At 44.0% G+C, this 27,917-nt stretch overlaps 1 protein-coding gene across 2 annotated transcripts; it reads right to left on the bottom strand.

Annotated features, from left to right (window-relative positions):
- Positions 1 to 248: 248 nt before the first annotated feature.
- LOC126980481 (general transcription factor 3C polypeptide 1-like) lies at positions 249 to 27,917 on the bottom strand. 2 transcript variants are annotated; one of them, XM_050830416.1, is made up of 33 exons: positions 27,769 to 27,917; positions 26,217 to 26,373; positions 25,625 to 25,810; positions 25,293 to 25,455; positions 24,953 to 25,101; positions 23,723 to 23,887; positions 23,244 to 23,457; positions 22,139 to 22,386; positions 20,449 to 20,527; positions 19,633 to 19,865; positions 18,756 to 18,921; positions 18,193 to 18,364; positions 17,034 to 17,359; positions 16,521 to 16,735; positions 15,979 to 16,247; positions 15,322 to 15,505; positions 14,541 to 14,687; positions 13,856 to 14,135; positions 12,803 to 12,927; positions 11,519 to 11,653; positions 10,877 to 11,147; positions 10,016 to 10,273; positions 9,572 to 9,802; positions 7,875 to 8,846; positions 7,142 to 7,410; positions 6,078 to 6,228; positions 5,303 to 5,454; positions 4,598 to 4,739; positions 3,665 to 3,791; positions 2,891 to 3,148; positions 1,858 to 1,993; positions 1,213 to 1,499; positions 249 to 475 (listed from the first exon to the last, which is right to left on the bottom strand). In XM_050830416.1, exons 1-33 carry the CDS (start codon positions 27,845 to 27,847, stop codon positions 345 to 347), a joined length of 7,077 nt encoding a protein of 2,358 aa, XP_050686373.1. In that variant the 5' UTR covers positions 27,848 to 27,917; the 3' UTR covers positions 249 to 344. The 2 variants fall into 2 exon arrangements, with proteins under 2 accessions (XP_050686373.1, XP_050686374.1); XM_050830417.1 differs by having other exon boundaries at positions 3,665 to 3,788.

Here is a 27,917-nt window from a genome sequence, read left to right as displayed (position 1 = left end):
GTCCTGGAGATTGTGTGTGGAGGAAGACATGAGAAGGATGAACACCAGGGAGGGGAGAGTATGCGATCCTCATGAGTGGGAGAGACTTATGGCCCGTACAACCACAAGGGGAAATTAAGACGGTACACAATATGAAAAAGAAGAGAATGAAAACCTAATGTAAGCTTAAAGAACAAAGATCATTCCTGTGCCTCTCCACTCCCTTAAACATATCTTTTCAAAACCATACAAGGACAATAAAAACAGAGTAAACCTTGAATGATCATGATTATCTATATACAAATGTTTCCTCAAGAAACAATAACACAACACATCACAACAACGCTGCCCCTTCCGCCGCTCCCTCACCTCCGCTCCCCCGAAAGGAAGTCCTGCGTGTACTTCTTTTCACCGATGAACATGGAGAGCTTGAGTATGGCGTCCACGGTGGGCTCGTACAGCACCTCCTCATCACAGTCATGCACCTCCGCCAGCACTGCCAAGGAGGGGAGTTTATTTTAGATAATGCACAAATATCATTCAGCTCAGGTGGACAGGTATGTTAACTTAGAAAGGTATGATGAAGTTTGAGTGTTCACAGAAAAGTTATAAACTGTGGAGTTTGAGGATCAGATAATGTTAGAAGAAAATATACATAACACACTTTTTACTAAAGAAATACACATATGAGATGAGTTCATAAGAAATAAAAAAAAAGTTAAAAAATGGAAAAGGTTCATCTAGTAAAAGTACACATTATCAATCACATATGTCTCAAAATTAGACACAATCATGCTTTAAAAATACAATTAAACTAAAGGAATATACACACACACACACACACACACACACACACACACAAGAAAAAAAAAGATACCTTAAGAGTGAACAAATGAATTTGAAATAAAGAGCATTTATATGGATAGAGAAAAAAAGAAAGGAAAGAGGAGAGCCACCTCCCCAACACACACACAGAGTTGGAGGGATTGACATACGAGGAAAGACTAAAGGAAATGGACCTACCAACACTAGAACAATGAAGAGAAACGGGAGACCTAACACAAATCTACAAATTATTGAGCGAAATGGAAGAAGCATACAATGAGGAGTTACTACAAGAAATTACCACCAGGAACACAAGAGGACATAGTAAAAAACACACAAAACTCCCCTCCTACACACACAACACTAAAACCCAACACCAAAACAAGACAACACAGCAAAGAAACCAACCCAGCGAATAGTCCACAATATCCGAGAAGAGCGAGGGCTTGTGGGAAGGCACCAGCTGTACCCTGACCACACACTGCAGCTGCACCAGAGTCTCCAGCAGGTCATGGGTGTGGGCGGGCTGCAGGGCGGGGGAGAAGCGGCAGACGATGTCCCGCCCGCTGATGCCTGGCCGCTCCATCACCAGGCAAAGCGCGGCCCCCAGCAGACGGTCCACCACGCGCCTGTTGAGTGTTCCATTGAGCCGCACCCATGGACGCACCGCCACATCGATCCTCTCGTGCTCGGACCTGCGGGAGAACGGAAGTGTTTTTATCTTAGGGAAAAAAGAAAAAAAAAAAAAAAAAAGAAGTTGAAAGAGAAGGAGGAGGAAAAGGAAAAGAAGTAGAAGGGGAGAAATAAATGGTTGAGGTAGAAGAAAAACAGCCAACACTAAAAGAAGAAAAGGTTGATGAAGAAGGAAGGGAAGGAAAAGGAGGAGGAGAAAATGAATGATTATGACATTGGCTTATAATGAGAAGAAAAAATTATAGCAAAAAGTAAAAAACAACCAGTGGGCCCATAGGTAAAAAGAGGCAGAGGAGAAGAAGTATGAGAAGGATAAGGAATAGGAGGAAGGGAAGATGAATGGCTGTGGTGTTGCCTTACGTCTGGTAGTGATGCTGGACAGTTTTCTCCATCCGGCTGGACACATTCTCGTCACGCTTGTAGTTCCTCTTGCGCATGGCCAGGAAGGAGTGGATGTGCCGCACCCCAAGGCTTGTGTCCTCCTCGCCCTGCTTGGCTGTACACAAGACAACAAATGGTGAGTTAAGTGTTGGACATGTCTGTCTCTGCATCTGTTGTTTAGAGGCTCCCCTTCTTTACCCTTTCTCCATAAATTTCCTGCATTTCCTATTTTCTTTTTAGGAGGAACATGGAATCAGGTACTATTTCTTTCTTTCTTATTTATGAGTCTAAACAAAGTGATAGGTAATGCAATGGTTAGGACTGTCTATCTATCTACCTATCTATTCACCTGCTTAACCACTGTAAATGAGTATGTAGAGTACTGGATTAGAACTTTTAATAATATGTGGCCACTGCAAAGGAACAAGGAAGTGACTTAGCCTCCCAACATTTTAACACCTTTGCTAAACCTGTATGAAAACCATGGCAGTTGCACAAAACTCAGACACTAAAGTATCATCACAACTACCTATCAAGACCCATAGAAATTAAATATCTTTTCAAACTCTCATATAAACAACATGAAAGCAACACATCACCCATTCACTCAAATGACTTTCTACTCTCATTTATCCTTAAACTGTCTAAATCCCTTATGCAAGAATTAACCAAAATTTTCATTCTTTCATAATTTTTGCTGGTCAACTCTGGAACAGCCTTCCTTTGTCTGTATTTCCTGCTCCTACGAGTTGAATTTTCAAGAGGGGAGTATCAAGACACCCCTCCAACCAAAATAACACTGACCTCTCCTCTGGCCTCTCCTTCTTTACTCTTTTTGGTGGAGCACGGCTTGACGGCTTTTGTTTTTCTGTTTTTTGATGCCCTTGAGATGCTTCCATTGATATAAAATAAAGTATAAAAATCAGCAAGATCTCTCATTGGAAAAAAATCCATAAACCTTGACATAAAGCCAGGAACACATTCACCCTCCCCCTTCAAGAGCCCCACACACCTGCTGCATTGCTCTGGGATATCCTCCGAGAACGTCTGGTGGTGGTGGTCGGTTCCCCTTCACTGGCGTCTGCTGTGGTGGGGATGGGTGCCTCCTCCTCCCCTTCCCCCAGTGCCTGCACAGAGCTACTGGTGGAGGCCTCATAAGTCTGGTTCTGGGGCTCCTCAGTGCTAGAATCAAGGGCCACAGGGGGAGGGAGGTCCAGCTCAGTGCCAGAGGGAGGAGATGCTGGGTCTGCTTGGCTCTCTGTCTCCATTCCTGATAAAAGTGAAGAATTTTTAATATGTATTTTTTTATTGTAGAAGGTTGTATATTGTTTTTGTTGTTTTCTAAATCAATTAGTGCCATAGGGAGGTGGTACTTTTTTTACAGTAGAAGAAACAGCTCACAAGCAAAAACAAAAAGAAAACAAAAAAGCCCTGGTTCTATATTGGTTCTTGTCTTCATTTGTATTAAAGGTGAAGAATTTCAAATATGTATTTCTTTATTATAGAAGCTTATAGATTGTTTTTTCATCTGCTTTCTGAATCAATGGTAGAAGGCAGTATGATGTTTTTTTAGGAAGTAATATAAAGAAACATAAACCATGTAAAACTGCACAAATTAGGTAACAATGAGAACTAAGCTGAGTGAGAATAAATAAAAAAAGTATCACAAAAAGGTGATGTATATAGAAATGTTGCTGGTCTCTAAACAAAAAAAGGACCACAAAAGAGGTGACTCCCATTAATGAAGTGTTGCTGATATCTACTCCCCATCGCCACACATACACACCTTGTTGAGGGGGCGCTGCACTGGCTGACCACTCCTCTCCCGGCAAGTTGCCTGGCGGGGGGCTGCTGCTGGCAAGAGGGTCTGAGGCCAGTTCTGCATCCTGGCTCACTGCTTGGTCCTGCTCCTGCTGCATACAAGGGAGAAGAGATGCTAACTAATAGAGTCTTCCAATTAGCGTAACTCGTTTCTGGGTCGTGATCTGTAGAGTCCCTTGATAGATAGAGTCTCGATAACCTAAGATTTGGACGCCATTATTGGCCCTGTTTTCGCCGCGAGAGTGTGTGCTAGCGTTTGAAAAGCTCAGCGAAAACAGGGCCAATAATGGTGTCCAAATCTTAGGTTGTCGGGACTCTATCTATCAAGGGACTCTACAGATCACGACCCACAAATGAGTTACGCCAAATGGAAGACGCTATAAATACGCGATGTGGGATAATTATGTGGAGAATTACAGAAAATGGTGTGACTAAATAGTATATTTAAAAGGATGTAAAGGCACAATGTTGGTTGCTGAGTACTGGATGTGGAATAATAATGAAGAGAAATTACAGGAAACAGTGTGATTGAACAGTAAATCGACGAGGATGTGGAGAATTACAGAAGATGGTGTGACTGAACAGTAAATATAAAAGGATGTAAGTCACAATGGAGGTCAAAAGGCAACTAACTATAAAATGAATGGAAACTGTATGGAAAATGTGATAAGCTGAGATAACTAAATGGAAAGACAAAAAGGAGGAAGAAAAGTAATTATATGAGTGAATAAAATGCAAAAAACAAATATGCTAATGAAACAAACTGAAAGAAAACCATCCAGCTCAATAATGTACATACCAAAAATAAGACTATGTGAGGGCATAATTTACATCTGGTCCTACAATAATCAAATAGTTCCTGAGCATTTTTAGTTTGAGAAGTGGTACTCGGACATACCTCGCCATGCTTGCTGCCTTCCTGCTCACTCCCCTCCAGCACACCCGAGTCCTGAGTGGTGGTGGAGGTGGATGGCGTCTCTCCTGTTTTGTCTAAGTTCATTTTGTACACACCCTGGACTTGAATGCTCTGCCGGTTCATTCTGTGGGGAGAGAGATTATGTGTCACCATACATTAAAATACGATGAAGGACGTCCACTTTCGCTACTTTTCCCAGCAGCAACTTGGTGATGGAAAGCTCCAAAATGCTCCATCCCATGATCTAAGAGAGCAGAGAATGGCAACTATGAAAACATTACTACTTATAAAAAACAATCACCTGCCCAGCCACTGCACACAAAGTAGGAAGCGGACTTACACATTGGCAAAAAGGCACAGACACGGACGGACACACACACACACACACACACACACACACACACACACACACACACACAAAAAAAAAAAAAAAAAAAAAAAAAAAAAAAAAATAAACAAAAAAATATTGTATTAATAAAATAAAAAGTAAAAAGGTTCAGCCACAGGTTCTAAGACAGCCAGGTGAGGTAGGGCACAAGCCACACAAAACAAAATAAATAAAATAAAATAATGATACAAAAATAATAAACAAATAAATTAAATAAATTGTAATAATAAAATAAAAAGATAAAAGGTTCCACCACAGGTTCTAAGACAGCTGGGTGAGGCCCAGCAAGAGGCACCCACCGCGTTATCTTGTTGGTCTGTATGAGCCAGGGCTTGGTGTGCTGCATGGTGACCCAGCACACCGTCGAGGCGCCCACACGCAGCAGCAGCAACGCGCCTTCCATCAGCGCCACCACCGCCGTCACGTTGTAGGGGTAGTCCCGGTACCTGGTCTGCAAGGGGAGGTCGGGACTGGTAAGTGATATTTTTTTCTTCTTATGATTTTATTTGTATTTTTTTATTGTTGCCTTTGGTTTATCTCTTATCTTTCTCTTCGGTCAATCTCTTTTCTGCCCCTCCCTTCACTTCTTTTGTTTTGATTCTTTTGTATCATCCTCAGTCTTGATTTTTGTGTGTTTTTATTCTGTTTTAACCTTGGTCTATCTCTTGAATTATGGGGAAACAATATCCTTCTGTTCTGCATCCCCCTTCATTTCTTTTCTGCTGTTTTTCTTTTGTGTCGTCCTCTTCAGTGTCCCTTTATGTTATTAATGTATTGCAGTTGGTCTCTCTCTTGAATTATGGAGAAAAATCCTTCTGTTTTGTATACCATTCCTTCCTTCCTTCCTGCATCCCCCTCCTTCCTTCTGTTCAGCATCCCTTTCCTTCCTTCCTCTCTTCCCTTTTTCCTTTTGTTCTGCATCCCCTGATGTTTTTTGCCATTTCTCCATCCACTCTGTCTCTCATCTCATTCCACATTCTTCCGCTTCCCTAAATAACTCTTTCAACAGAACGATAAAAGGGAGAGATTACCTAATGTGCTTCAATATAAACTGAACACTTCTTGACTCCTTACTTTGAGGTCCTTGACGGAAGCCCCGAGCTCCTTCTGTTGGTCGATGTATTGATAGAGCTCCCTCACCATGGCCAGCAGGTCGGCGCCGTGGCCCTCCTCCTCCCACTGGGCTAAGACGTCCTCCAGCTGGTTCCACCCCTGCAGTGTTACCCTGAGGAGGAAGGAGACTCATCAATAATCTCAGCTGTCTATTATATTTAAAAGCATATCAAATGAATACACAAACTAAAGTCATAAGTTGGCCCACAAGCTCTGCCTCCCCCTCACCCTCTCTCCATTGTAACACTTAGGTTGGTATTCTGAGACACTTCCGCCTCTCATTTCCACAGGGCGAAAAGGAGATCAGTCGGGTTCTACTGAGTTTTTTTGTAGGTTCATGGCACAGAGGAAGGGTTAAACCACCACTAGGGTCACTGAACTACCCATGGAAATGCACAAAACTCTTAAGAAAGTCTTGTCAAATATGTGAGCTTGGGTGGCGAAATGTTTAATGATGCGGCCCAGACTCCAAGCTCCTTTCATCCAACATATGATATCCTGCAGCTATGGAAGAAGGGGCGGGGCTTCTGGACCAGCTTAGTGCATGGTGGCTATAGATACATACACACAAATATTCAACAAACACACTCACTCCTGAAGGTACAAAAAAGGTGTAAGGTGAAAATCTGCTTACTTCTTTCTCTTCTCCTGAGATCTACACAATGAAGACAATGAATTTAGATATCTTCATTACCACCACCAACACAAAAATGCAAAACCCAACCTCCTCTAAACACAATACAATGAGGCCTAAGAACAAAATAAACTTTCCTTACTCATAAACTTAGCAAAACACACACACACACACACACACACACACACACAAGAGACATAAAGAAATATAGCTTCCCACAAAGAAATATAGAGGTTTGGAACAGATTAAGTGAAGAAATAGTATCGGCGAAGAGTGTGCAAAGTTTCAAGGAAAAGTTGGATAATTATAGATACGGAGACGGGACCACACGAGCGTAAGCCCAGGCCCTGTAAAATTACAACTAGGTAAATACAACTAGGTAAATACACACTTCCTCCTCTTCTCCAAGGCATCAGCCACCAAAGCCTTGGGCAGTGGCAGCAGGACATCCTCGATAGCCTCCACGCCCTTGGCCACCGCTGCCCTGTACTCATCCTGGAGGTCGGGTGGGGGGCGGAGGCGGCAGGTGATGTCGCAGGCGTTGACCACCAGGTGCTCTTGGGCGTGCTGGATGTTGATCTGGTTCACGTCCGCCTGCGTGAGTTGGTCGCGCATCATGTACAGGCCCAGGCGGGAGGCTGAGGGGAGGTTGGAGCGGCCCTGTGGATGCAAAAGATGGTGTAAGTTTCTTTTTTTACAGTAAAGAACACACCTGAAGGACAATAAACAAAGAAAAACAAGAGCCCACTAAACCCTGCTCCTGCAAATGTAAACAGAAGGAGTGGCCAGAAGAGAGGTCAATGTTGGATGGAATGAGTGAATTTCATATGTGTATTTTTTCATATTTGAGAAGAACTGAGGCTGATAGGATGCTTAACTGACTCTGAGGCAGATGGAGTGATGATGTACCTGCATGTGTATGTGTGTGAGTTAAATGCAACACTACAGAGCTGGATATGTGGCACAGTGTGAGTCAATTTCATATTTGTATTTTTTTCATATTAGAGAACAAACTGAGGTTGAAAGGATGTTTAACTCTGAGCCAGTTGGAATGAGGATGTGTACCCGCACGTGTATATGTGTGAACTAGATGTGACATTAACAACCTGGACACACATTTTTACCTGTGACTCTGAACCATCTGCATCTTCTTCGATAGATGATGCCTCGCCCAGTATGGAGGTGTCCTCAGTGTCTTGCATCTCTACAGCATCCCCAGCATTACCGTCCTGGAAGCTGACATGTTTATCTTTCTTCTTTCCTCCCCCTTGACTAGGCTCCTCAGTTCCATCAACCTCCACAGAGTCTTGAGTTCCCTTCACCTGTTCCACCTTCAATTTAGGCTGTGAGGGTGTGCTGGTGAGTCTGAGATTTTTGTGAACATTAGATGCAAATGTGTTTTCCCCTACCTCCATGTCCTCCCCCTCCTCCTCTTCATCCTTATCCTTATCCTCCTCATGGCTCATGGTGCCGGGAGCCTTACAAAGCTTCTTAACTTTGCGTCTCTCCTTCCCAACCTTCCTCTTCACAGACCCCTTAATGCCTGTTTTTACATCGTGTGCCTCACAGTCTTGTGTTGAGGCTGACACAGGGGAAGCATCACCCCTGGAAAAAGCCTCTCTCCCCATGGCTTCAGCAATGCGATCACCCACTTTAGGCCTTGATGCACTGGCAAGAAGCTGCTGCTTCTTCTCAGCGTCTGTAAAGGAGACGTCAAAGTCCTGTATGTCCCGGCCTGACAGCTGCGTGTGGTCCGAGAAGCGCTGGAGGAGGGACTCGTGGTGGTCCTGCATGACGGTGTGCTGCTGGTCCATCATGATGATCTGCTCCGGGATCACGATGTTGAAGATGAGCCGTTTGGTGGCCAAGAGAGCAACTATGGCAGCACAGTAGCCTCCCTCCTGATGGATCAGTATTGGCACTCCCTCCCCCTGGCCTGTGCTGCTGCCCCCTTCTGGGTTGACATCAGGGCAGGAAGGGGAGGATGAGGGTGCTGGTGATCCTTCCTTTGAGCTGGCCCTCAAGGCTGACTGGCTGCTCTGCTGCACGAGTTGTTTCAGCATTTGCCACGCCTGCCCGAAGATTTCGTACTGGTACTGTGAGGGCAGAGTGGCTTGGGTCAGTGCACGCACACACTCATACAAACACTTGGGTACATTTATATACCATACACTGAAGACAAATTTTATTCATCAACAGTTATGAAATGGTATTCTGTAAAAAAGGAAATCCACAATGAGAAAATAACTAAAAAGGACAACACTAGTATATACAGAAAAAACTCTAAGAGAAGCAACTCAGAGCCTGTGTCCTCTCTACTTTGATTCCACACCCATATTGCCAAGGAACACAAAAGCTGCAAGAGAAAGAGGTGAAGAGAGTTATTAGATAGTATGAGCAGGTCAAGAGGAAGGAGGAGGGCCATGTACTCAGAAGAGCTGTGGTGGTAAAAGGGAGGAGACCAGCTGGAAGAAAAAAAAAAAATAAAAAAAATAAAAAAGAAAAAAGAAAAAAAAAAAAAAAAAAATGGAGGCGGTGTGTGGAAGACAACATTAGGAGGATCATCAGAGAGGAGAGAGTAGGCAAATACCAAGAGTGGGAGAGACTCACAGCCCATACAACCCCAAAGGGAAAATAAGGACATTAAAACAGAAGATGAAGAAAAAAACAGGAAGAAGAAGAAGAAGAAGGAGAAGAAGAAGAAGAAGAAGAAGCAATAGAAGAAGAAGAAGAAGAGCAGAAGAAAACACAGCCACAGTTTACCCAAGGGACTCAATTGGGTCTGACTCAAGCCATGGCCTTCTGGTAGTCCTTCTCTCACCTTAAAATTGAAGACATATTGGTAGGTGACCGAGAGCTGGAAGGGTGAGGTGGAGAGGGGCAAGCAGGACTGGGCAACCACAGACCGGTTGTAGGCCTTCTTGTAGCTGATCATCTGGTCCTGACGCATCCTGGTGAGCACAGAGTTGAGCAGCGTGTGGGGGTACTGCTGGTAGGCGAGGTACAGCTGGTAGGCGTAGGAGTCGCGGTCGTACTTGGAGCACAGCGAACTCTGGAACAGTACACATACACACTCAGTAAAATAAAAAAATATCAATAACAGAAAAATTAATAACTAGAGAAGAATATAAAACACAGAAAAACAAATTAAAACATATCAAAAGCCAATGAAAAGACTCACATAAGTAAATAAATACACAATGATGATGACAATGACAAAGAATAAACAAATAAACACAAAATACAACAACAAATGTAAACTCACATAAATCAGCGCATTGACCACGTAGAAGTCAATATCGGCAATGGTGGTGACCTCCTTGATCCTGAGCTTGCTACGGAGGGAGGAGGACGCCACGATGACCTGGTAGCGGTCCTCAAACTCCTCCAGGGTGCTGGGCAGGTCGGGGCACTGCCGGGAGTCACTGGAGGCAAACTTGACCACCAGACGGTTCATGAGTTCGCGGAAGATCTTGGAGTAGACGTTCTCGAGGTTGGTCTTGTTCCTGGGGACCTTGGGGCTCTGGGGGGGGAGAGGAGTGGTGCTGTTATTCGGGTGGGGCAATGTTACCAGATTGTTAATTGAAAATATTGAAATAACGCCTCCATTTTGCTTGAATTTCTTGGGTACCTGTTTCCTGGACAGTCTATTATACTATGAGTTCTATTTTCCTACAGCAACAGCGCCTGCTTCGGAAACAACCAACAGATACACAGAATGCCATCCTTCTTTATAACTCCTCAAAATACTAATCAAATGAAGTGAGGTGTGAAATCACCAAAGAGTGATTTTACTGCCAACTTCTAAATCATTCAAAGAAATAATCACAGAAGTCACAAAAAAGATATATAAACAACCTTTTATATAGACTTCTCAAAATGCTAATCAATTGATGTGAGGTGTAAAATCAGCTAAGTGTGATTTTACTGTCAACTTCTAAATCAAACAAAGGAACAATCACATGACTCATAGAAAAGGCATAAAAACTGACCTTTATAGACTCCCCAAAGTACTAACCAATCAATGTGAGGTGTAGAATTAATAATGTGTGATTTTACTGCCAATTTCTAAATCAAATAAAAACAACAACAGACACAAAAAAGCCATAAAGAGTTGATCCCGCACCTTAAACTCGGACACAATGCTGGCGTCCTGTCGCACTTCCTCCAGGAATATCGACACATTGTCTTCGGTGGTGGCGTTCTTCATGATGTAGTTGATGCGGCGCTGGCAGGCCCGGGAGGTCTTGTTGCGCGCCTCGGGGAACCGCTCGTGCAGGAGGTCCCGCACCAGGCTGAAGGTGATCATCTGGCTCCGCACGTTAGGGAAGAGGAAACAGGACGCCACCTTGCACAGCAGCAGGAAGGAGTCCTCGGCCGACGACCAGTCCACACGGCTGAGGAAGGTCATGGAAAGATCTAGTGACAAGCCAAGCTAATGAAAGACCAATCCATCTTGATAAAACTTGTGATACATATGGAAGTTTCAAGCAAATGATGGCTATTAGTACTTCTTTTTTTTAACAGTAAAGGAAGCATCTCAAGGGCAAAAATATATAAAAACAAAAAAGCCAACTAAGCACAGCTCCTATAAAAGAAAGTGCATCAAAGAAAGAAAGCAAGAAAACAAGCTGAAAAAGATAAACAGCATCTTCATATTTCACGGTTTTCTTCGCTGATTATAAGATGAGATAGAAATGAAAGCAATCAAATGAAGAACAATGAAAAAGGACCAAACCCAAATGGTCAAGGCCAGTGGCTCCCTTACAGTTTGTTCATCCTCCTGAGGGCGGCGCGGTCCTCCTCGTCATAGTACGGCTTCTTGGGCGATTTCTTGCGCTGCTTCAGTTCCCGCTGGTAACTATACTGATTGTTCCTACCGGTGCCTCGGCTCCTGGTGGACCTGAGGGGGGAGGTGTGGAGGCGCTGGTAAGTCACTGGCCACTAAACAGATGATGGCTATTAGTGTGTACATGCAAAAACACACACACATATATACACTTACACACATGGTTTGGTCTGCGTGTGTGTGTTGCATGTGTATCAGTGGAGGACAAGTCTGGTCTTAATAGTAGTAATGTAAGAAGGACAAGCTAAAAAAGAGGAATGGAGAAGTAAGATAAGGAGGAAGAGAAGGAGAAAGAAAGTAAAAATGACATTGATAGCATATGAAAGAATGAAAGTGGGAAGGAAGAGAAGGAGAAGGAAGAAGATAGGAATGGCAGTGATAACATATGGAAGAATGAAAGGGAGAAGGATGAGAAAGAGGAGAAGGAAGAAAATAAGAATGGCAGTGACAATGTCGAGAGAAGAATGAAAGAAAGAAGAATGAGGAAAAAAAGGAAAAACCAAGGTAGTAACTGCAAGCTAAGAGGGAGGATGAATTGAGAAAAGGGGTAGCGAGGAGAAGTAAGAGAAGAGTTAGGGAGATAACAAAAAGACAATAAATAAAGGAAATAAATTGCGAGGAAATGTAAAAGAAAAGGAAAAGCCAAATTTGCCTAATAATAGAGTAAGTGAAAGGTTATTGGGAGAAGAAATGGAGAACCAGGGAACAGAGGAAGAGAAAGAGGAAGATGAGGAGAATAAGTGATAATGAAAACCAAAGATCAAGAAGACGGAGAGGAGGAAGGGCAAGGATTAAAAAGGAGACCATGATACCAAAATAAAAATGAAGGAAAGCAACAAAATTTGACACAGAGAGAAAAGAGGCCGAGAAAGAACGAAAGAAAGAATGAAAGAAAGGAAAAAATGAGAAGAGGATGAGAAAGATGGGAAAAAACAATGAGAAGAGAGGACAAGAGAAAGAGAGATCAAAGAAAAAAGAAGGAAAACTATGAGATGAGGACAAGAAATAAAGAAAGAAAATGACAATGAGAAGAGGATGAGAAAGAAAGAAAGAAAGGAAAAAACAAGAAGGAATGAGCAAGCAAGAACAAAAAAAAGAAAGAAAGAAAGAAAGGAAAAACCAATGAAATAAGAGAATGAGAAAGAAAGGAAAAAAAAAACCATGAGAAGAGAACAAAAAAACAGCAATGCCTCGGCCCCTCACTTGACAGCCGGTGCCTTGACGTCTGAGGGCTGCGACTCCTCCTGCCGTCTCTTCCGTCCCCGAGGCTGACGGCTGACCACCCCAACTGGCACCTCCAAGGCCTTCCCGTCAGGCCCCAACCTTGGCTGTGGGAGGAGGTTTATGCTCATTACTCCTCTCATGAACAAGTAGCCTGTCTTTTTTGTGACTACTGCGATTGTTCATTTCTCGGACTGATTTAGAAGTCAGCAGTAAAATCACACCTAGTTAATTTTACAGCTCACATTAATTGGTTAGTGTTTCAAGAAGTATAAGCAAATGAGTGAATTATGTAGCTACAATGTGTTGGTGTATGTGTCAATAGGACTTTAACCCCTTCGTTACACACATTTCGTGGCTAAAATCTATCTGGGCATGTAAAAAAAAATATATATATCCTGCTAAATAAGGGTGTGGAGGTAAATATAAACTACCTCTATGAAATCAGGCAAGGCGGGTATAAGGGTCGGTACAGGGGATATTTGTTTGTGTGGTGTGCAGTGGGTAAAGGAGTTAACAAATGCGTATGTGTGCTATGGAAAGTATTCACGACTACTCAAAAAAACAGGCTTTGTATAAACTAATCCTTTCTCTTGATATCTTTTACCCATGTTTATAAAAGGCTGCTGTTTGGGGTTGTTGACTTGGGGATTAAGACTGGATCCCCTTCCTATTACTTCCATTACTGTTTTTCACTGCACTCTTCATCATCAGCTTTACTAGACTGCCATTATACATTGTTGCTGTTCTTAATGAGCCGCCTCCACCTGCCTCTATCGCCCGCCATGTTAGTATTCAGAGCCTTGTTTCTCATATCAGCCTTTCCATCTTGTCTTGGGTCTTCCTCTCCTTCTTCCCTGTACTTCCATTGCCTGGGCTCATTTCTTTTTACTTTCTCCATCACCCTTCCATTACAGCTTTTCACTGCATTCTGACTCCTAAATTCATGCATCATACATACACAAGTACTATTTCTGGCAATGAGAAAATATTTAACACCAGCACAATGAGCAAGGATGGTCATCATGCACTTACTCTGTACACCGAGAGTTTCACGTTGCGCAGGCCAGCCAGTCTGTGTTTGGGGGACAGGGTTTCCGCCGAGGGGTTGGTGGTGTTCATGAGGTACTGGGAGTAAGACGCTGACCCCTCGTAGTTCGCCCGCTCCCCTGCAACGCTGGATGGTGGAATGATGGCCGAGGGGCGAGTGGCGGATGACTGGGACGAGGATGACCAGTTGCGCTTGAGGTGTGCGAACATGGCCGAGTCCAGCCCCCCCGCACCCCGCCCGTCCCCTGGGATGACGCCCGTGTCTCTGGAAATAGAAACAGGAACAATGAAGGCTTTGTTTTGTCTTCTGCTGGCACTCAATTCTGTAGAGTGTTGGAATAAAAACTGAGCTAAAGGAAGAAAACAAAGAATAAGAATGAGAAGGATGAACATCAGGGAGGAGAGAGGGTACACTTGTTAAGAATGGGAGAGACTCATAGCCTGTCCAACCTCCATATAGGAAAATAAAAACACTGAATGAAAAGAGGAAGAAGAAGAAGAAGAAGAAGAAGAAGAAGAAGAAGAAGAAGAAGAAGAAGAAGAAGAAGAAGAAGAAGAAGAGGAGGAAGAAGAATTGCAAAGGCTTATTCTCTGCCTTCCACAGGTTTTTAGCATCATGGAGTAAGTAAGAGTAATGACTGCACTAATAAAATGGACCAAGCCTGCCTACCTGAGCGGTGCCTCTGTGGTGCTGCGTGGTGCGAGAGTCTCCAGGATCTGAGGCTTGCGGTCCAGGATCTGGATGGTGATCTTCTTGCCCTGCATGCAGTTGTGGCCGCCCAGGGGAGTGTGCATCGAGATGGTCCACAGATCATACCTTGGGTTGGACAAGGCAAAGGTGAGTGTGTGGACTGTATAAAATTTCTGTGTCGCGTGAAGGAAAGGTAAGTGCGTCTGGACTGTATAGAGTTTGTGTGTAGGGGAGGGAAAGGTAAGAATGTCTGGAATGGATCAAGTTTGTGTGTTTGGGGAAAGGTAAGTGTGTCTAGACAGTTTGTGAAATAGTTTCTACCTGATACAAGTACCCATCAGAAGGGTGGAAGTGGACTGGCAAAGGTACCACACAATCATCATCATCATAATCTTCTCTTTAACTTAAGGTTTTCTCATAATCTCAAGGGTTAAAGGTCAATAACATGCTTTCAATCATTTCTGCCCATTGCCTCAGCCTCTCCAATGCCAACTACTGCCAAATCCTCTTGAACACACTGCCTCCATGTCTTCACTGACCTGCCTGGTGAGTGACAACCTGGCACTTTCACCACAACAGCTCTCCCCAATGCCTCACTAACACCCCTTCCTCTCACATGCCTGAACCACTTCAATCTCCATACTCTTAGCCCTGTTCTCAGCTCCTCCAATCCACATCTTGCCACCTCCTCACTGGACACTATCTCTCCACAGCAGGATGGGAACACCAATCACCAAGACACTGACTGAGAGGGACTAACCAGTACTGTAGGATGTCCTGGAGGCAGTTGAAGTAGTACTCCTTGCGCACATACTCCTTGTCTGTGGAGATCTGGTGGTAGCCGGGGGAGGAGATGGTGGAGTCGATGAGGCTGGCGTGGCGGTTGACATAGATGAACACCTGGTCCTTCTCCTTCATCACCTGCTGGCCGTACTGCAGCAGCCCTGAGGTGATGAGGAAATGAGTTGAGGTGTTTGTGCAGGACTTTCTACTCCAGCTCATCCCTATGCTGTCCAACTTAAGGATGCAGAAGCCAATTAGTCCTTTACTCTTTTCATAAGTTGAGATGTTTGTGCAAGACTTTCTACTCCAGCTCAACCCTGTGCTGTCCAACTTACTGATGCAAAAGATAATTAGTCCTTCACTTTTTTCATCCATTTCACCTGTAAACCCTGGAGAAGCCATCCACTTACTGTATTTATTCCTTCCTAAGACTTTGAATATTTGAAGAGGGGGAATCAAGATACCTCAGACCCAAAATTTGATGTACTTTTTTATATGAGCAGCTTTCTTTATTCTAGAGCCCTAAATCTGCCTCTTCTTAACATAGAAAGAATGTTCCATCTCCAGTGAGAGTGCAATGGTGAAGCAAGTCCCAGGCTGCCTCTGAGGGCCATGCGGGTCGCTGGAGCCTCACCCATGTAGCAGAGGCGGTTGATGAGGTCGATGACGTAGGTGACGTAGCGGCGGCCCTGCAGGAGGTTTTGGCGCAGGTGCTGCGGGAGGTACTTCACCAGGAGGTTCTTCCTGAGGGGGTGGCACAGGAAGCTCTCCAGCTCTGGGGACATGCAGGGCACACTCACAAGGCGGACAAAGATGCAGAGTGGAAGGCGGAGGAGAACGTCGCACACGAAGGCCCAGCCGTTGTCAGTGTTCATGTGTTTTGGTAGAGGTGGGATGAACATTCTGAAAACAATGCACGAACGTTGTGACTACAGAACAGCTAACAAGAGCCAAAAACGTTAAAAAAAAAAAATAGGATACAAGTTAAAAGTTATCAAAAGATTATCAAAAAGGAAAGAAAGCATGATCAAATAACCATCATGTCGGGATGAATGATAAAGGTTTATATCTTGATACAGTACTATAAATGGAAGGCACAGCTATTGCACCTTGACTTCATCACTGGCTGGACTCATCATGTGTCAAAAATCTTCTGTAAAACTTTGTGTCACTCACTTGTAGGAAAGTTCCGGGTAGTAAATGTTCGGGTACTCTGACATGTCCTCATTCTGCAGGTTGACCTCCGGCGAGGCCTCGGCGATGGTGACCCAGGCGTCCTCCTGGCACAAGTCTTCGCTGCCCTGGTAGCCGTACACAAGGTAGAAGAGCAGCTTGTGTAGCTCATACTTGCGCATAAACTTGGGCCCCAGGCTGGTCTTGATGCCTATTTGCTGGGGACAGAAAAGATGAAGAATAATACATAAGATAAATGTTAATCAAAGGGAACAAAAATCATATCCCAGACAGAGGATAACCAGCTGCCACTTCAACAAAATAAGAATGTTAACTGAGGGAGTACCAAATGAACATGGTGACCATCATCACACATCTAAATATTAGGGTGCCTTGCACACCTGATACCTTCCCAAAGTTTACCTGAGGGAAGGAAAAAAAACAGACTGGGAAGGAGGACAAAAATCATGGACAAACATTATTACTGTAATAACCCAGACTTGAGATGCATGGTACCTTTTTGTAGTCGGCTGACTTGGTGGCGGGCGGTGGAGACAAGGCCTCCTCCCCCACTTGGTTGCTGCTGCTGCTGCTGTTCATGAGCTTGAGCTGGTGCATGCTCTCCCCAACCGAGGCCCTGTTCATGGCCTCCCCGGCACCCTCCGCCGTGACCTCCACTGTGGCAGAGGCCTGGACACCCTCGCTCTTGTCCTCCATCTTGACCTTGCGGGCGGCAGCCTTCTTGTCCGGGCTGCTGCCTTCAGCGTCCTTCTTGGGCTCATTGCTGGCCACCAGGAACTTCAGCTTTTGTTGCTCGATGGTTGATATCAGGTGGGGGTTGTCTGTCATCAGAGAGTATGAATTGATCTTTAGAGCAAATCAAATGATGGCAAAGAAAAGGTGAGTAATCATTCACTGCAAAGAGCCCCCCTCCCCCACCACCGCCTGAATGTTATGCTGGTAGAGGTGAGGTTAGGAGCATACCCTATTATCTGGGCATGGCTGCAGTGCTCATCTCCATACCACTAGCCCTTGAGCCTGTGGTGGGGGAGAACACATTACCCTGGAACACAGGGCCAGTGCAACATCCGGGTTACCACAGTTTATCTTTTCCCCAGGTTTCCCCAGGTATATACCCATTTATCTACCAGCCTGAATGGGAGGATGAACAGCTGGGTGGGCTGCACACCAAATGCCCAGGCCAGAATTTGAACCCAGACCTGAAGATTTGTATTAGGTGTGCTAACCCCTACAACACAAGTGGCGCTGAGATGGATCACAATCCACCCCCGTCACACCCACCACTCACCAAATGTTATGCTGGGATGGACCACACTCCCTCCCCCGTCACACCCACCACTCACCAAATGTTATGCTGGGATGGACCACCCACCACTCACCAAATGTTATGCTGGGATGGACCACACTCCCTCCCCCGTCACACCCACCACTCACCAAATGTTATGCTGGGATGGACCACACTCCCTCCCCCGTCACACCCACCACTCACCAAATGTTATGCTGGGATGGACCACACTCCCTCCCCCGTCACACATACCACTCACCAAATGTTATGCTGGGATGGACCACACTCCCTCCCCCGTCACACCCACCACTCACCAAATGTTATGCTGGGATGGACCACACTCCCTCCCCCGTCACACCCACCACTCACCAAATGTTATGCTGGGATGGACCACATAGCGTACTTCCTTGGTTGTCTTGGTGGTTTTGCTCTTGAGCTTGACGATGATGTTCTTGAGGAAACCTTCCTTGGACAGCTTATCCAGAAGGCGGTCAAGACTTTTCTTGTCCATCTTGACAGCATAGCCTTCCTTTGTCTCGGCCTGTGAGTGTGTTAGCGTAAATCATCATCATTGTTATCATTATCATCATCATCTCTAGACACTAATACTCCACTGCACAACAAAAGCCTCTCCCAACATTCTTCACCTCTATGTTTAATGTTAGTGCACTCAATCCTGCTCTGGCAAATGCTCTAATTTGATCTCATCACCTGGTTTTGACTTCTACAATTCCTGGCTCACCCTTCTACTACTTTGAATGTTCATCTTTTATCAGTTCTATGCATGGTATGGCCTGCTCAAGTCCAGTATTTATGCATTACTGTCATTAAAATATCGCCAACTTTTGTCTGTTCCCTAATCTATGATCCTTGCTTCCTGTCACCCAACAATTTAGTGGGACACAAAGGCAGACTTTTGTGGGTCCACTCACCTGTACAATCATTTTCTGCAGCCTGAAAGCGTCGTCGATGACCCTGGTGGAGCGCACAGCCTCAATGATCATGTTGGCGCGCTTCATCATCCTGGTGGTGACATGTGGAGAGCTGCGCTTCTGGTTGTTGTAGGTCATCTTCATCTCCTTCAGCAGGCTCAGGAAACTATACACAAAGTTATGGATAACAAAAGTGAACAAGAAAGAAGAAAGAACACAACAAATGCAAACACTACTAGGATATTCTAATCTGCTGAGTCATGACACTAACAAAAACAAATTATTTGGTTAATGATAAACAAGGGACTTCAGATGGAGCGCAGTTCACGTGGATCCCATATTTGCAATAATACAATTCATTAGGAAAGGGGAAAGAGCATTAGGTTATTCTTGTTACTCTATATGAATGGTGCCTAGATTTTCACATCATGGTATTACATTAAGATCTAAAAAAATACTGTGTTGTAAGTTTCTACACTATCACTTTATCTGGTTCACTGCCCTTCACTATATGGTTATCACTACCTTTTATCTGGTCATTCAAAACAGGGGGCATATATAGTGAAACCAGATTGGCGAGATCATTTTTGCATTGGCTCCTTTCCTCCCTGTCGCTCTACCACACAGTCCCAACACCTATTTCTTCCTCTCATACATTACCTATGGCTAACATAAGCGAGGAAGAGACAGGTGCTGGGACTGTGTGGCAGAGGGGCAGGGAGGAGAGGACCCCAAGAGCCAACACAAAAACGATTTCACCAATCTGGTTTCACTATAGAGGAGCACCGCCCAGAAAATAAGGCTCACGTGCCCCTTCAAAGCTGTCACTATTGGGTCAAGGTAAGGATAGAGCCGAAAGACAGGACACTGCACTCACCCCTCACTGTACAGCTTTCCCTCAGGCGGCTTCTTCTCCCCTTGCTTGGCCTGGCTGGGGGTGGCGAGGGAGGAGGAGGAGGTGGAGGGGAAGGAGGAGGAGGGAGTGGAGTCTGCCTGGTCAGTGGAGGCAGCATCACAGTTCTCCTTGCCCCCTTTCTTCATGGTCACCACCTCCATGTTCACCTCCACGCCCTCCAGAAGGTTGGACTCCACTGTTTTGGACACCTCATTCTGTTGGGTGGGATGAAAGTTATATTCATAGAAAATGATGGTACACAGCTAATGTCTTGATGCCGGGAAGTGGTCAGCTGTGTTAAGGCTTGGCATGCTTGGCACCAATAAGGGCACAAGGTCATAGAGAAGATATCCTTGGTTCCTTATGGCAGCTTAAGAGAGAGCAGACCTAAGAAAAACAAGACAAATGTTTAATTATGCATGGAGTCTTTCGAAACATGTATAGATCTCATGTACTTTATATGAGTTGATTGGAAGGGATGAGAGTGTAGTGTCAATCAGTCAATCAACGGGGGCATACATCACGCAAGGGGATGTGCATCACTGCACTCACCCTATTTTGCCCACCCCAAGGGCACCTACATGCAAGTCTCTGTGCAGACCCCCGTCTCATTTTAAGGAAGGTCAGAGACCCATCTACTGCTATTTTTTTTCTTACTAACTGACATTCTGCATGAACAGGAAAAAAGGTAATTGAATAACAAAATAATGTACTGGATGTAAGCAAGTTCAAATCAGTGTTAAGTGTTTCCAAATGCATTTCAAGACAAAACATTTCAGTGAATAATTTGTTGCTCACCTTTTGTGATGTTGAGGGAAGGTTGGCCCCCTGAGGCTTGTCGTGTTCTATCATGGCGATCATCTTTTGCCTCTCTTTCCTGAATAAGGAAAAAAAGAAACATTAGCTCACTCTACAAAGAAACATTTAGCTACAATACTGAAAACCTGCTAGCAACTTGAGATAGCAATTAAAACTATAATAATAAAAATAAAATAAGTCATCTTAGGACAACAGAAAAAGATCCATTCAAGGACCAAAACAGACCTAGCAAAGACAAATGCATTGCCACCCCCCCTCTCTCACCTAAACTCCCGTTAAGTAACTTAGTAAGGACAATAACACCCTAAGAAAATCCATTCACACATCAGGGTTGGGTCCAAGTACATGTACTTGTACTTAAGTACAGATTTTCATGTACTGGTACTTAGACCCACTGTACTTGAAAAATACCAAGTACATTCAAGTAAAAACAAGTACATTGTTTTTAATCAAAAGCCATGTACTGTAAATAGCTTCTAGTGAACTTTGTGATGATACTATTGGGTAAATACACACATTGAGTGTTATGATATTGTAGTGTAATATCATTATATCTCATTAATGTGTACATGTATATACAAAAACTACTAACTTTCGTGCTTTATGAATCTGTGACAGGATCTTTTTCATCACATAAAGTACTTGTACTTAAGTACAATGACATGTACTTGGACTTGGACTTAAGTACAGTCACCTGTACTTGGACCCAACCCTGTCACACATAATCATCATCATCATCATGTCTAAGACTCTAAGGTCTGATTTTCCCATAAACTCCCATGAAGTTAAACAGTCAATGATATGCTTCCAACTGTATCTGCCCATTGCCTCAGCCTCTCCAATGCCCAATGCTGCCATGTGCCCATCCACACACAATCAAATAATGCCAAAATATCTACCCACAACAGCAACTTATTTCTTTTGACAGCTTCATGTGTGGTCGCTGTTTTTCGAGGTTCTGGCAGGGGATTTACAACTGGATGCCCTTCCTGACCTCACACAATGGCATAGGGTTTGAAATGCTTGGTCCTAGCTCTTCACCTCCATGGCATGACACTAATCAACTACACCCCTGCACCCCTAAACCAACATCTTGCATCCATGAACCCAATAACGCCACACAACTCTTCATTCTTCTTCATTTAACGGCCTTATTTTCCCGTATGGGTTTGGATGGGCTATGAGTCTTCCCACTCTTGATGAATGTAGACTCTTTCCTCCCTGATGATCATCCTTCTTATGTCTCCCTCCACACACTGTCACCAGGTCTTGTTTGGTCTTTCAGTTGGTTTCCTCCCTTCTACCTTTATCTCTGAAGCTCTTCTGAATAGAGTCAGCAAAGGAAGCATCAAACACCCATGGGTCGATTGAATAAAATTTGAGAGAGATCTATAGACATGGTGTTGTGATGGTTAGGTGGGTACCAATGGGTAGACTGTTAGATGTTAGATACTTTTTTTAGCCGACAGTACATGCAAACCAACACATCTCAGCCTAACCTAACCAAATAAAGCTCCTAATGCACCCTTCCCTCACTGAAACTCTTGCATGAGGTGTCCAACTGGTCACCCCTCTCCTATTTCCACCTCTGAAGCATCTGAGTACATACAACCCACCTCAGCCCAACCTAACCTAACCTAACAACACCCCTCATGCAGCCTCCCCTCACCGGAACTCCTGCGTGAGGTGTCCCGTCTGTATGAACTTGTGGGACACGTAGCGGGACACTCTCTGGCGCCCGACGTCCTTCATGAGGGAGTGGACAGTGTTGCAGCGCTGGAGGTTGCGGCAGATGGTCCGTGAGTCCAACTTGGCCTGCCCTAGCATCCTTGCCATGTCGGACTGTGTCACACCATCAGGCCCGGCTTCCTCCACTATCTTGTATGCCTGGTGGAGGAGGTCCTCGCGCCACCTGATCTGTGTCGGCAGGGGCAGGAAGGGGACGGTGAGGCTTTGTATTGCCTACCTCAAGGAGAATAATGTTTTTGTTGTTGTCTGTCTGTCTATTTGTTTGTTTGTCTGTAACCAAAATATACAAAAAATGGGTTGACTTATCATCATCAAACTCATATGAAAACATCCTAAGGTGAAAATCTCAAGCTGATTAATTGAAGGGGAAAAATTGAAATGAATAAGCAGAATGAAAGTAAACAAATGATAACTAACTGGCAATGACTTGAGGCGGCCATGTGGAAAAAAACGCTTGTGCGTTTAGGGCTGATCATAGGAGGAAAATAAATGCTTCCACTAATGCCCCAATGCGTCCCTCTCTTTCAGAGCATCTTAATTTGCCTTCATGAGTAAAAAGGAAACGGGGTAAATCAAATATCGTATTTCCTGCCATACAAGATGCACCGGTATATAAGACGCACCTATAATTTGGCAAGATATATATAGAAAAAAATAAAGAATACTCCAAATTTTCCTGGAACTTAATGTGTATGCAGTATTTCATTCGGCCACCTTACTTAAAATTCTGAATATGATACCGCATGTTGCTTTGTGCCCTTCTCTGTGTTCAAAGTGTTCCACTGTTGGTTGAAGAATTACAGTGCTCTTACCCCAAGCAGCTGTGACTTTGAAATGGTAAACAAAAGGCCTGATTGGTAGATTCACTCATTGTGCAGTGTGCAGGCGGTAACTTTCACCGGGCTACTGAGGGAACTAATCATATGGGGAACCTACGCTCGATGGGCAATCTTGGTCTTGATCTTGACTCTCAGGGACCATATACCTACTTTCAAGTAGAAATAGATGCTGATTAATTTTTTCACCTTGCTCTGGTCCAGGATGCCGGGGTACATCTCCTCCTCCTCCTCCTCCTCCACCGCCTCGTCTGTCTTGCACACCTCCAGGGGATCCACCCCAGGGTCAATCAGCTCCATCATGCGGATAAACTTCTCCACGTCCTTGCCCTTGCACTTCCACTGGGCAGCGGTGGCGTTGGGGTACACCTTGCGGTACGGCTTGCTCACGTTCCTCACAAGCCTAATAAAAAGGGAAGAGTTAAGAGAAATAGGAAATAGTGAAATAGTCAAATGGTAAAAAGAGGAAAATAGTAAAAAAAATTAACTCATGCACCAGGGCTTTCAAACACTAGATTTAGAGTGCTGTGTGTGTGAAGAACAGAGCTAATGACTGTGAGGGCCTGAGTTCAAGTTCTGCCTATGGAGGACTGTTTTCACAAGAAAGCTCACAAGAAAACAAGAGAAAACTGTTTTTTTACTGAGGTGACATGCACACACTTTGGTACCTTTGAAACTCTGTGCTTTTGAACAGCTTGCGACAGGAGGGCTCCGGGATGCCCATCTCCTCCTTGACCTGGCTGTAGGGGGCGCAGTGGTTAGGCTTGCTCATCAGCAGCTCTACAGCCCTCTGGATCATCATGATGAACTTGGAATGACGCTCCACATAGAACCTGTGAAAAAGTATGTTTAAGTTTGTGTGTGAGTCAGATGCAAGTATTTCCCTAGCTAGTCAGTAGCAACATATCATTTGCATGTAAAGTGCATATTTTTTTAGCAAAGGAGGCAGCTCAAGGATAAAACAAAAACAAAAAAATCCTGGAAATCCCTGCTACCACAAACAGGAGACAGGATTAGTGTGTGCATACATTCCCACACACACACATATGGGATGCATGTTCCATACAGGGGTAAACAAGGCTATTGTTTATAGTTAACATCTGGGAGGGAAAAAAATAATTGATGTTCCAAATTTCTATAATAATACCAATACTTGTCTTTGCGTCTTTGTCACAGATTACTCCTTAAAACGCGGGCTTGTTTTGCCGTGCCAGTCCTCCCATGCGGGCACATTCAGGTGAAATTTGCCGCAAAAACAAACCTCACTTCAACCTTTTATATCTTCACTTTTACTTATCTCACGTGACTGAATGAAGTATCATTGTAAAGTACATACCCTTAACTGTCCTTTGACGTTAATTTGAAGACTATATAACCATTGCTAGAGCGAGTAGGGAATATTGAAGTAGGATCACTGAAAACACATTATTATAGAATATAGACAGTTTTCCACCCTTAGTGGACTTTACTTCTGTGATTTAGTAATAAAAAGCATAACTTTTATACAGTTTATGTAAAACACACCCAAAAAAACTTAACTACCGGGCCTTCCTGATGCCCTTGATGGGTGCTGAGGCCAAAGTACCCTATCTTGTGGATGAAATTCACTGGAAGGTGAAAAGAGGTGGGAAGTCTAGCGCACACCTTCTCAAAGCTAACACAAGGCATACACTGACCAATAATTATTTTAGGGAGCATGGTTGGGTATTGTTTGACAGAAAACGACATGCTTACACTACTTCAGCACAAACAAATTAAATTTGACAGCCCGCTAAGTCAAAAAATGCCTTGTTGACTATTGTCAACACCTGCAGTTTGAGCCCAGGCACCAACTGTCAACTATTGTCAACACCCGCGCTTTAAGAGTTAAATAGAAGTGGTTAACAGTGAAGACAGACCTTGTGAGGTGGAGGAGGGAACCGTTGTTGGTCTGGCCCTTGATGCCCTTCTGCTGGTGCGGCTGCTTGGTGATGAGGTTCAGCTTCAGGAGGCGCTTGCGGTGGTAGAACATTGTCTTGGGATTCTCACCCATGGACGCAAGACTCACCTGAAGGGGAAACAATACTTTTAGATTTGGCTCTCACTCAGATTTTAAAAAGATGTCGTTTATTCAGACTTTATATAGATATTATTTTCTTCTGTTTTCTGTCATATGGAGCTAGAATTTCTGCTTTTGTATGACACCACATGACCATATTACTATGGCTCAATAACAATCAATCTCAACTCAGGCATTACCTTGCCCTGTGTAATCTCCCCCATCCACCTTGACCTTCCAATACGTTCCAGGATGACATACTGGCTGATGGTGAGGTCATAAAACTTGTCAATGCAGGCACTGATGCACAGAGCCTTGTCCCTCAGCAGTGGACTGGCCACCAACACCAGCTGTCGACCATACCTGTGGGAGAGAGGGGGATCTTGTAGTGTGTTGATATGTGTGTGTGTGTGTTTAACAAGGTGTGAAAAAATCAACATAAACGGCAAAATAATAGTAGCAAATCAAGTAATACAGAAACTACAGTAAAAAGTAATATAAAAGGGTCTCTTAAGGGCAGACTAAGACCTACATCTCCTCCACCTCCTCCAGGCTCATAGTGATGACCGTCTCCGTGACGTCAATGCGCTCATGGTAGGTGGCGCAGGACCCCCGGATGCCATTCTCTGTGTCTTCGATGAGGTGGAACGGGTAAATGTCTGCCGGGATGTCCGCAGGCTCCAGGACAATACCCAACTCATGGTCCATGTGCTCATACCTTGACACAGATTAAGGGGTGTGAGGGGAATGTATTAAACACAGATCTGCTCATTTACATGTATACAGAACAATGATCCTAACCTCTAGTCAGAAGGCTCTATGACACTCTCAAGAGGTTTGCTGGAGAGCCTGCATGTGCCTTGGAAACTTGGACATTTGACATTCTTTCTCAGTCATAAATACACACACACACACACACACACACACACACACACACACACACACACACACATACATACATAAAGAAGTGTTCTCTCCAGTCAGTGATTCTAACAAAACCCTTCACTTCCTCTCCTACTGCCTCGTTATCTCCCCTCCTCCTTCATGGCAATGGTAATGGAGGAAACTTGCATAAAAGAAATTATTACAAGCACAGAATATAGTGAGATCCTTATTGTGATTACCTGTTGAAAATGACAAGCTCCCTCCTGGGTGTGGGCAGCTTGTACATGGATATTTCTTGGTTCCTGCAGATGAGGGACCAGAGAAAGATTTTGCTCTTGTCATCCAGTGGCATGTTGCTCTCAAAGTTTGGTCTGTGTTTCAGCCTCAGCCACAGTCCTGTGGCACAAACATCCATGAGTTTGTTACTTATTATCTAAAGCTTGAAGCAGGACATTTCTTTTACATGACAGCTCAACTCAAGGGTATGCTTGTGAGTAAGATTAGTATTATTCCAAAAGTATGCCATCTCATAGCAAAGGAGAACTCTGTGCTTTATAATGTAGCTACTTTGTGCACATAGAACACATTGACGTACAGCCGTATAGCATTTTGGCAGCGGGGCACAAGTCAGATTAGATTAAAGTACATTTATATAAATTACCGTAGGTCAGGTTGGGTAAGACTTAGTTTGATTAAATTTGTTGAGTTTAATTGTTCACAATAATCAAGTGTGATACGCTTCTTGCTGAACCGCTGTGTGAGGACTGGCGGTCGAGGTGGCAGCAGTTTGTCTTCCTCAGTCTTATGGGGGCTTAAAGGAACTTTTTTTTTTCTCAGTTCTATTTATCGTAGTACAAAACGTACATTTTGGATGAGTTATGATTTGTTTGCTATGATCTGCATTATTTGTTTTATGGAAAGAAAAAAAGAAGGGGTGGCAGAAACAAAAAATACATTTGTGAGAGAAATGGTTGACAGACTAATTCAGAATACATCAAAACTTGTCAGAAAAACACTTTCAGGTGCCACTTCTGGAATTTTACCAAAAGATGTTCATAAAACATTGCTTTTAGAATGAGACAAATTAATAAAATCATTACTGCCAAATTATACAAAAATAGTACAGAAAATGCTCAATGAGTATGCAGAATCACTGTGCACCTTCATTGTCTGTTAATCTCTAGACAGCTTTAACAACTTGTGGCAAGGCTCATGTATTTCATCCCTTATCTACACTATGAAGGAACAAATGGTGTTTTGATATGTGAGGAGTGATTCTACAGAAATACCATAGACTGTTTAAAAGAGGAAGTGATCTAGAATGCAGTGGATACAGAACACATCAACCTGTCTTCCCAACTTGAAATTCATTATGGTGTTTCCCTTTGTAATATGCTCTATGCTACATTGCCTACCTAGTGATTACTTACATGGCAGAGAGCTAGAGCTTATAAGGGGATGCCTCTTCTCTTAAGATATGAATAAATCCTTAGTAAAGGTGGTGTTTGACAGCATGGGAGCGGTGAGTAGCTGGCTTTTATTTTCTACACTCTTTTTGTTGCCCTTGAGCCGTCTCCTTTATTGTAAAAAAAAAGAAAAAATGCAACTCACTACAATAAGGTCACACACATGAATGGAGATTTCAGAGTTAGCAGGCTGAGATCTTTTTTTTTTTTTACATCAAAGGTGTGGCTCAAGGGCGACAAAAAGAGTACAAAAAAAAAAGCTCGCTCCTCGCCGCTCCCCAAAACAATGTGAGAAAAAAAAATCCACACTCCCTCCCAGACTCACCCTCCACCGTGATGCCGTCGAGGCCCTCCAGCGCCACCTCGTCCTCCAGGTCGGCCACATAGTTAAGGGTGGGCGCCATCCTCCCCGCAGCACTCCCTGACTAGTAACACTGACGTAGGCGCCGCAGAAGGCACTACATCATCTTCTTC

Source organism: Eriocheir sinensis, chromosome 44, assembly GCF_024679095.1.
Source record: "Eriocheir sinensis breed Jianghai 21 chromosome 44, ASM2467909v1, whole genome shotgun sequence".
In the NCBI taxonomy this organism is placed as follows: domain Eukaryota; kingdom Metazoa; phylum Arthropoda; class Malacostraca; order Decapoda; family Varunidae; genus Eriocheir; species Eriocheir sinensis.
The sequence above is the reverse complement of the archived record's forward strand: the minus strand, read 5'-3'. Positions and strand labels throughout refer to the sequence as shown.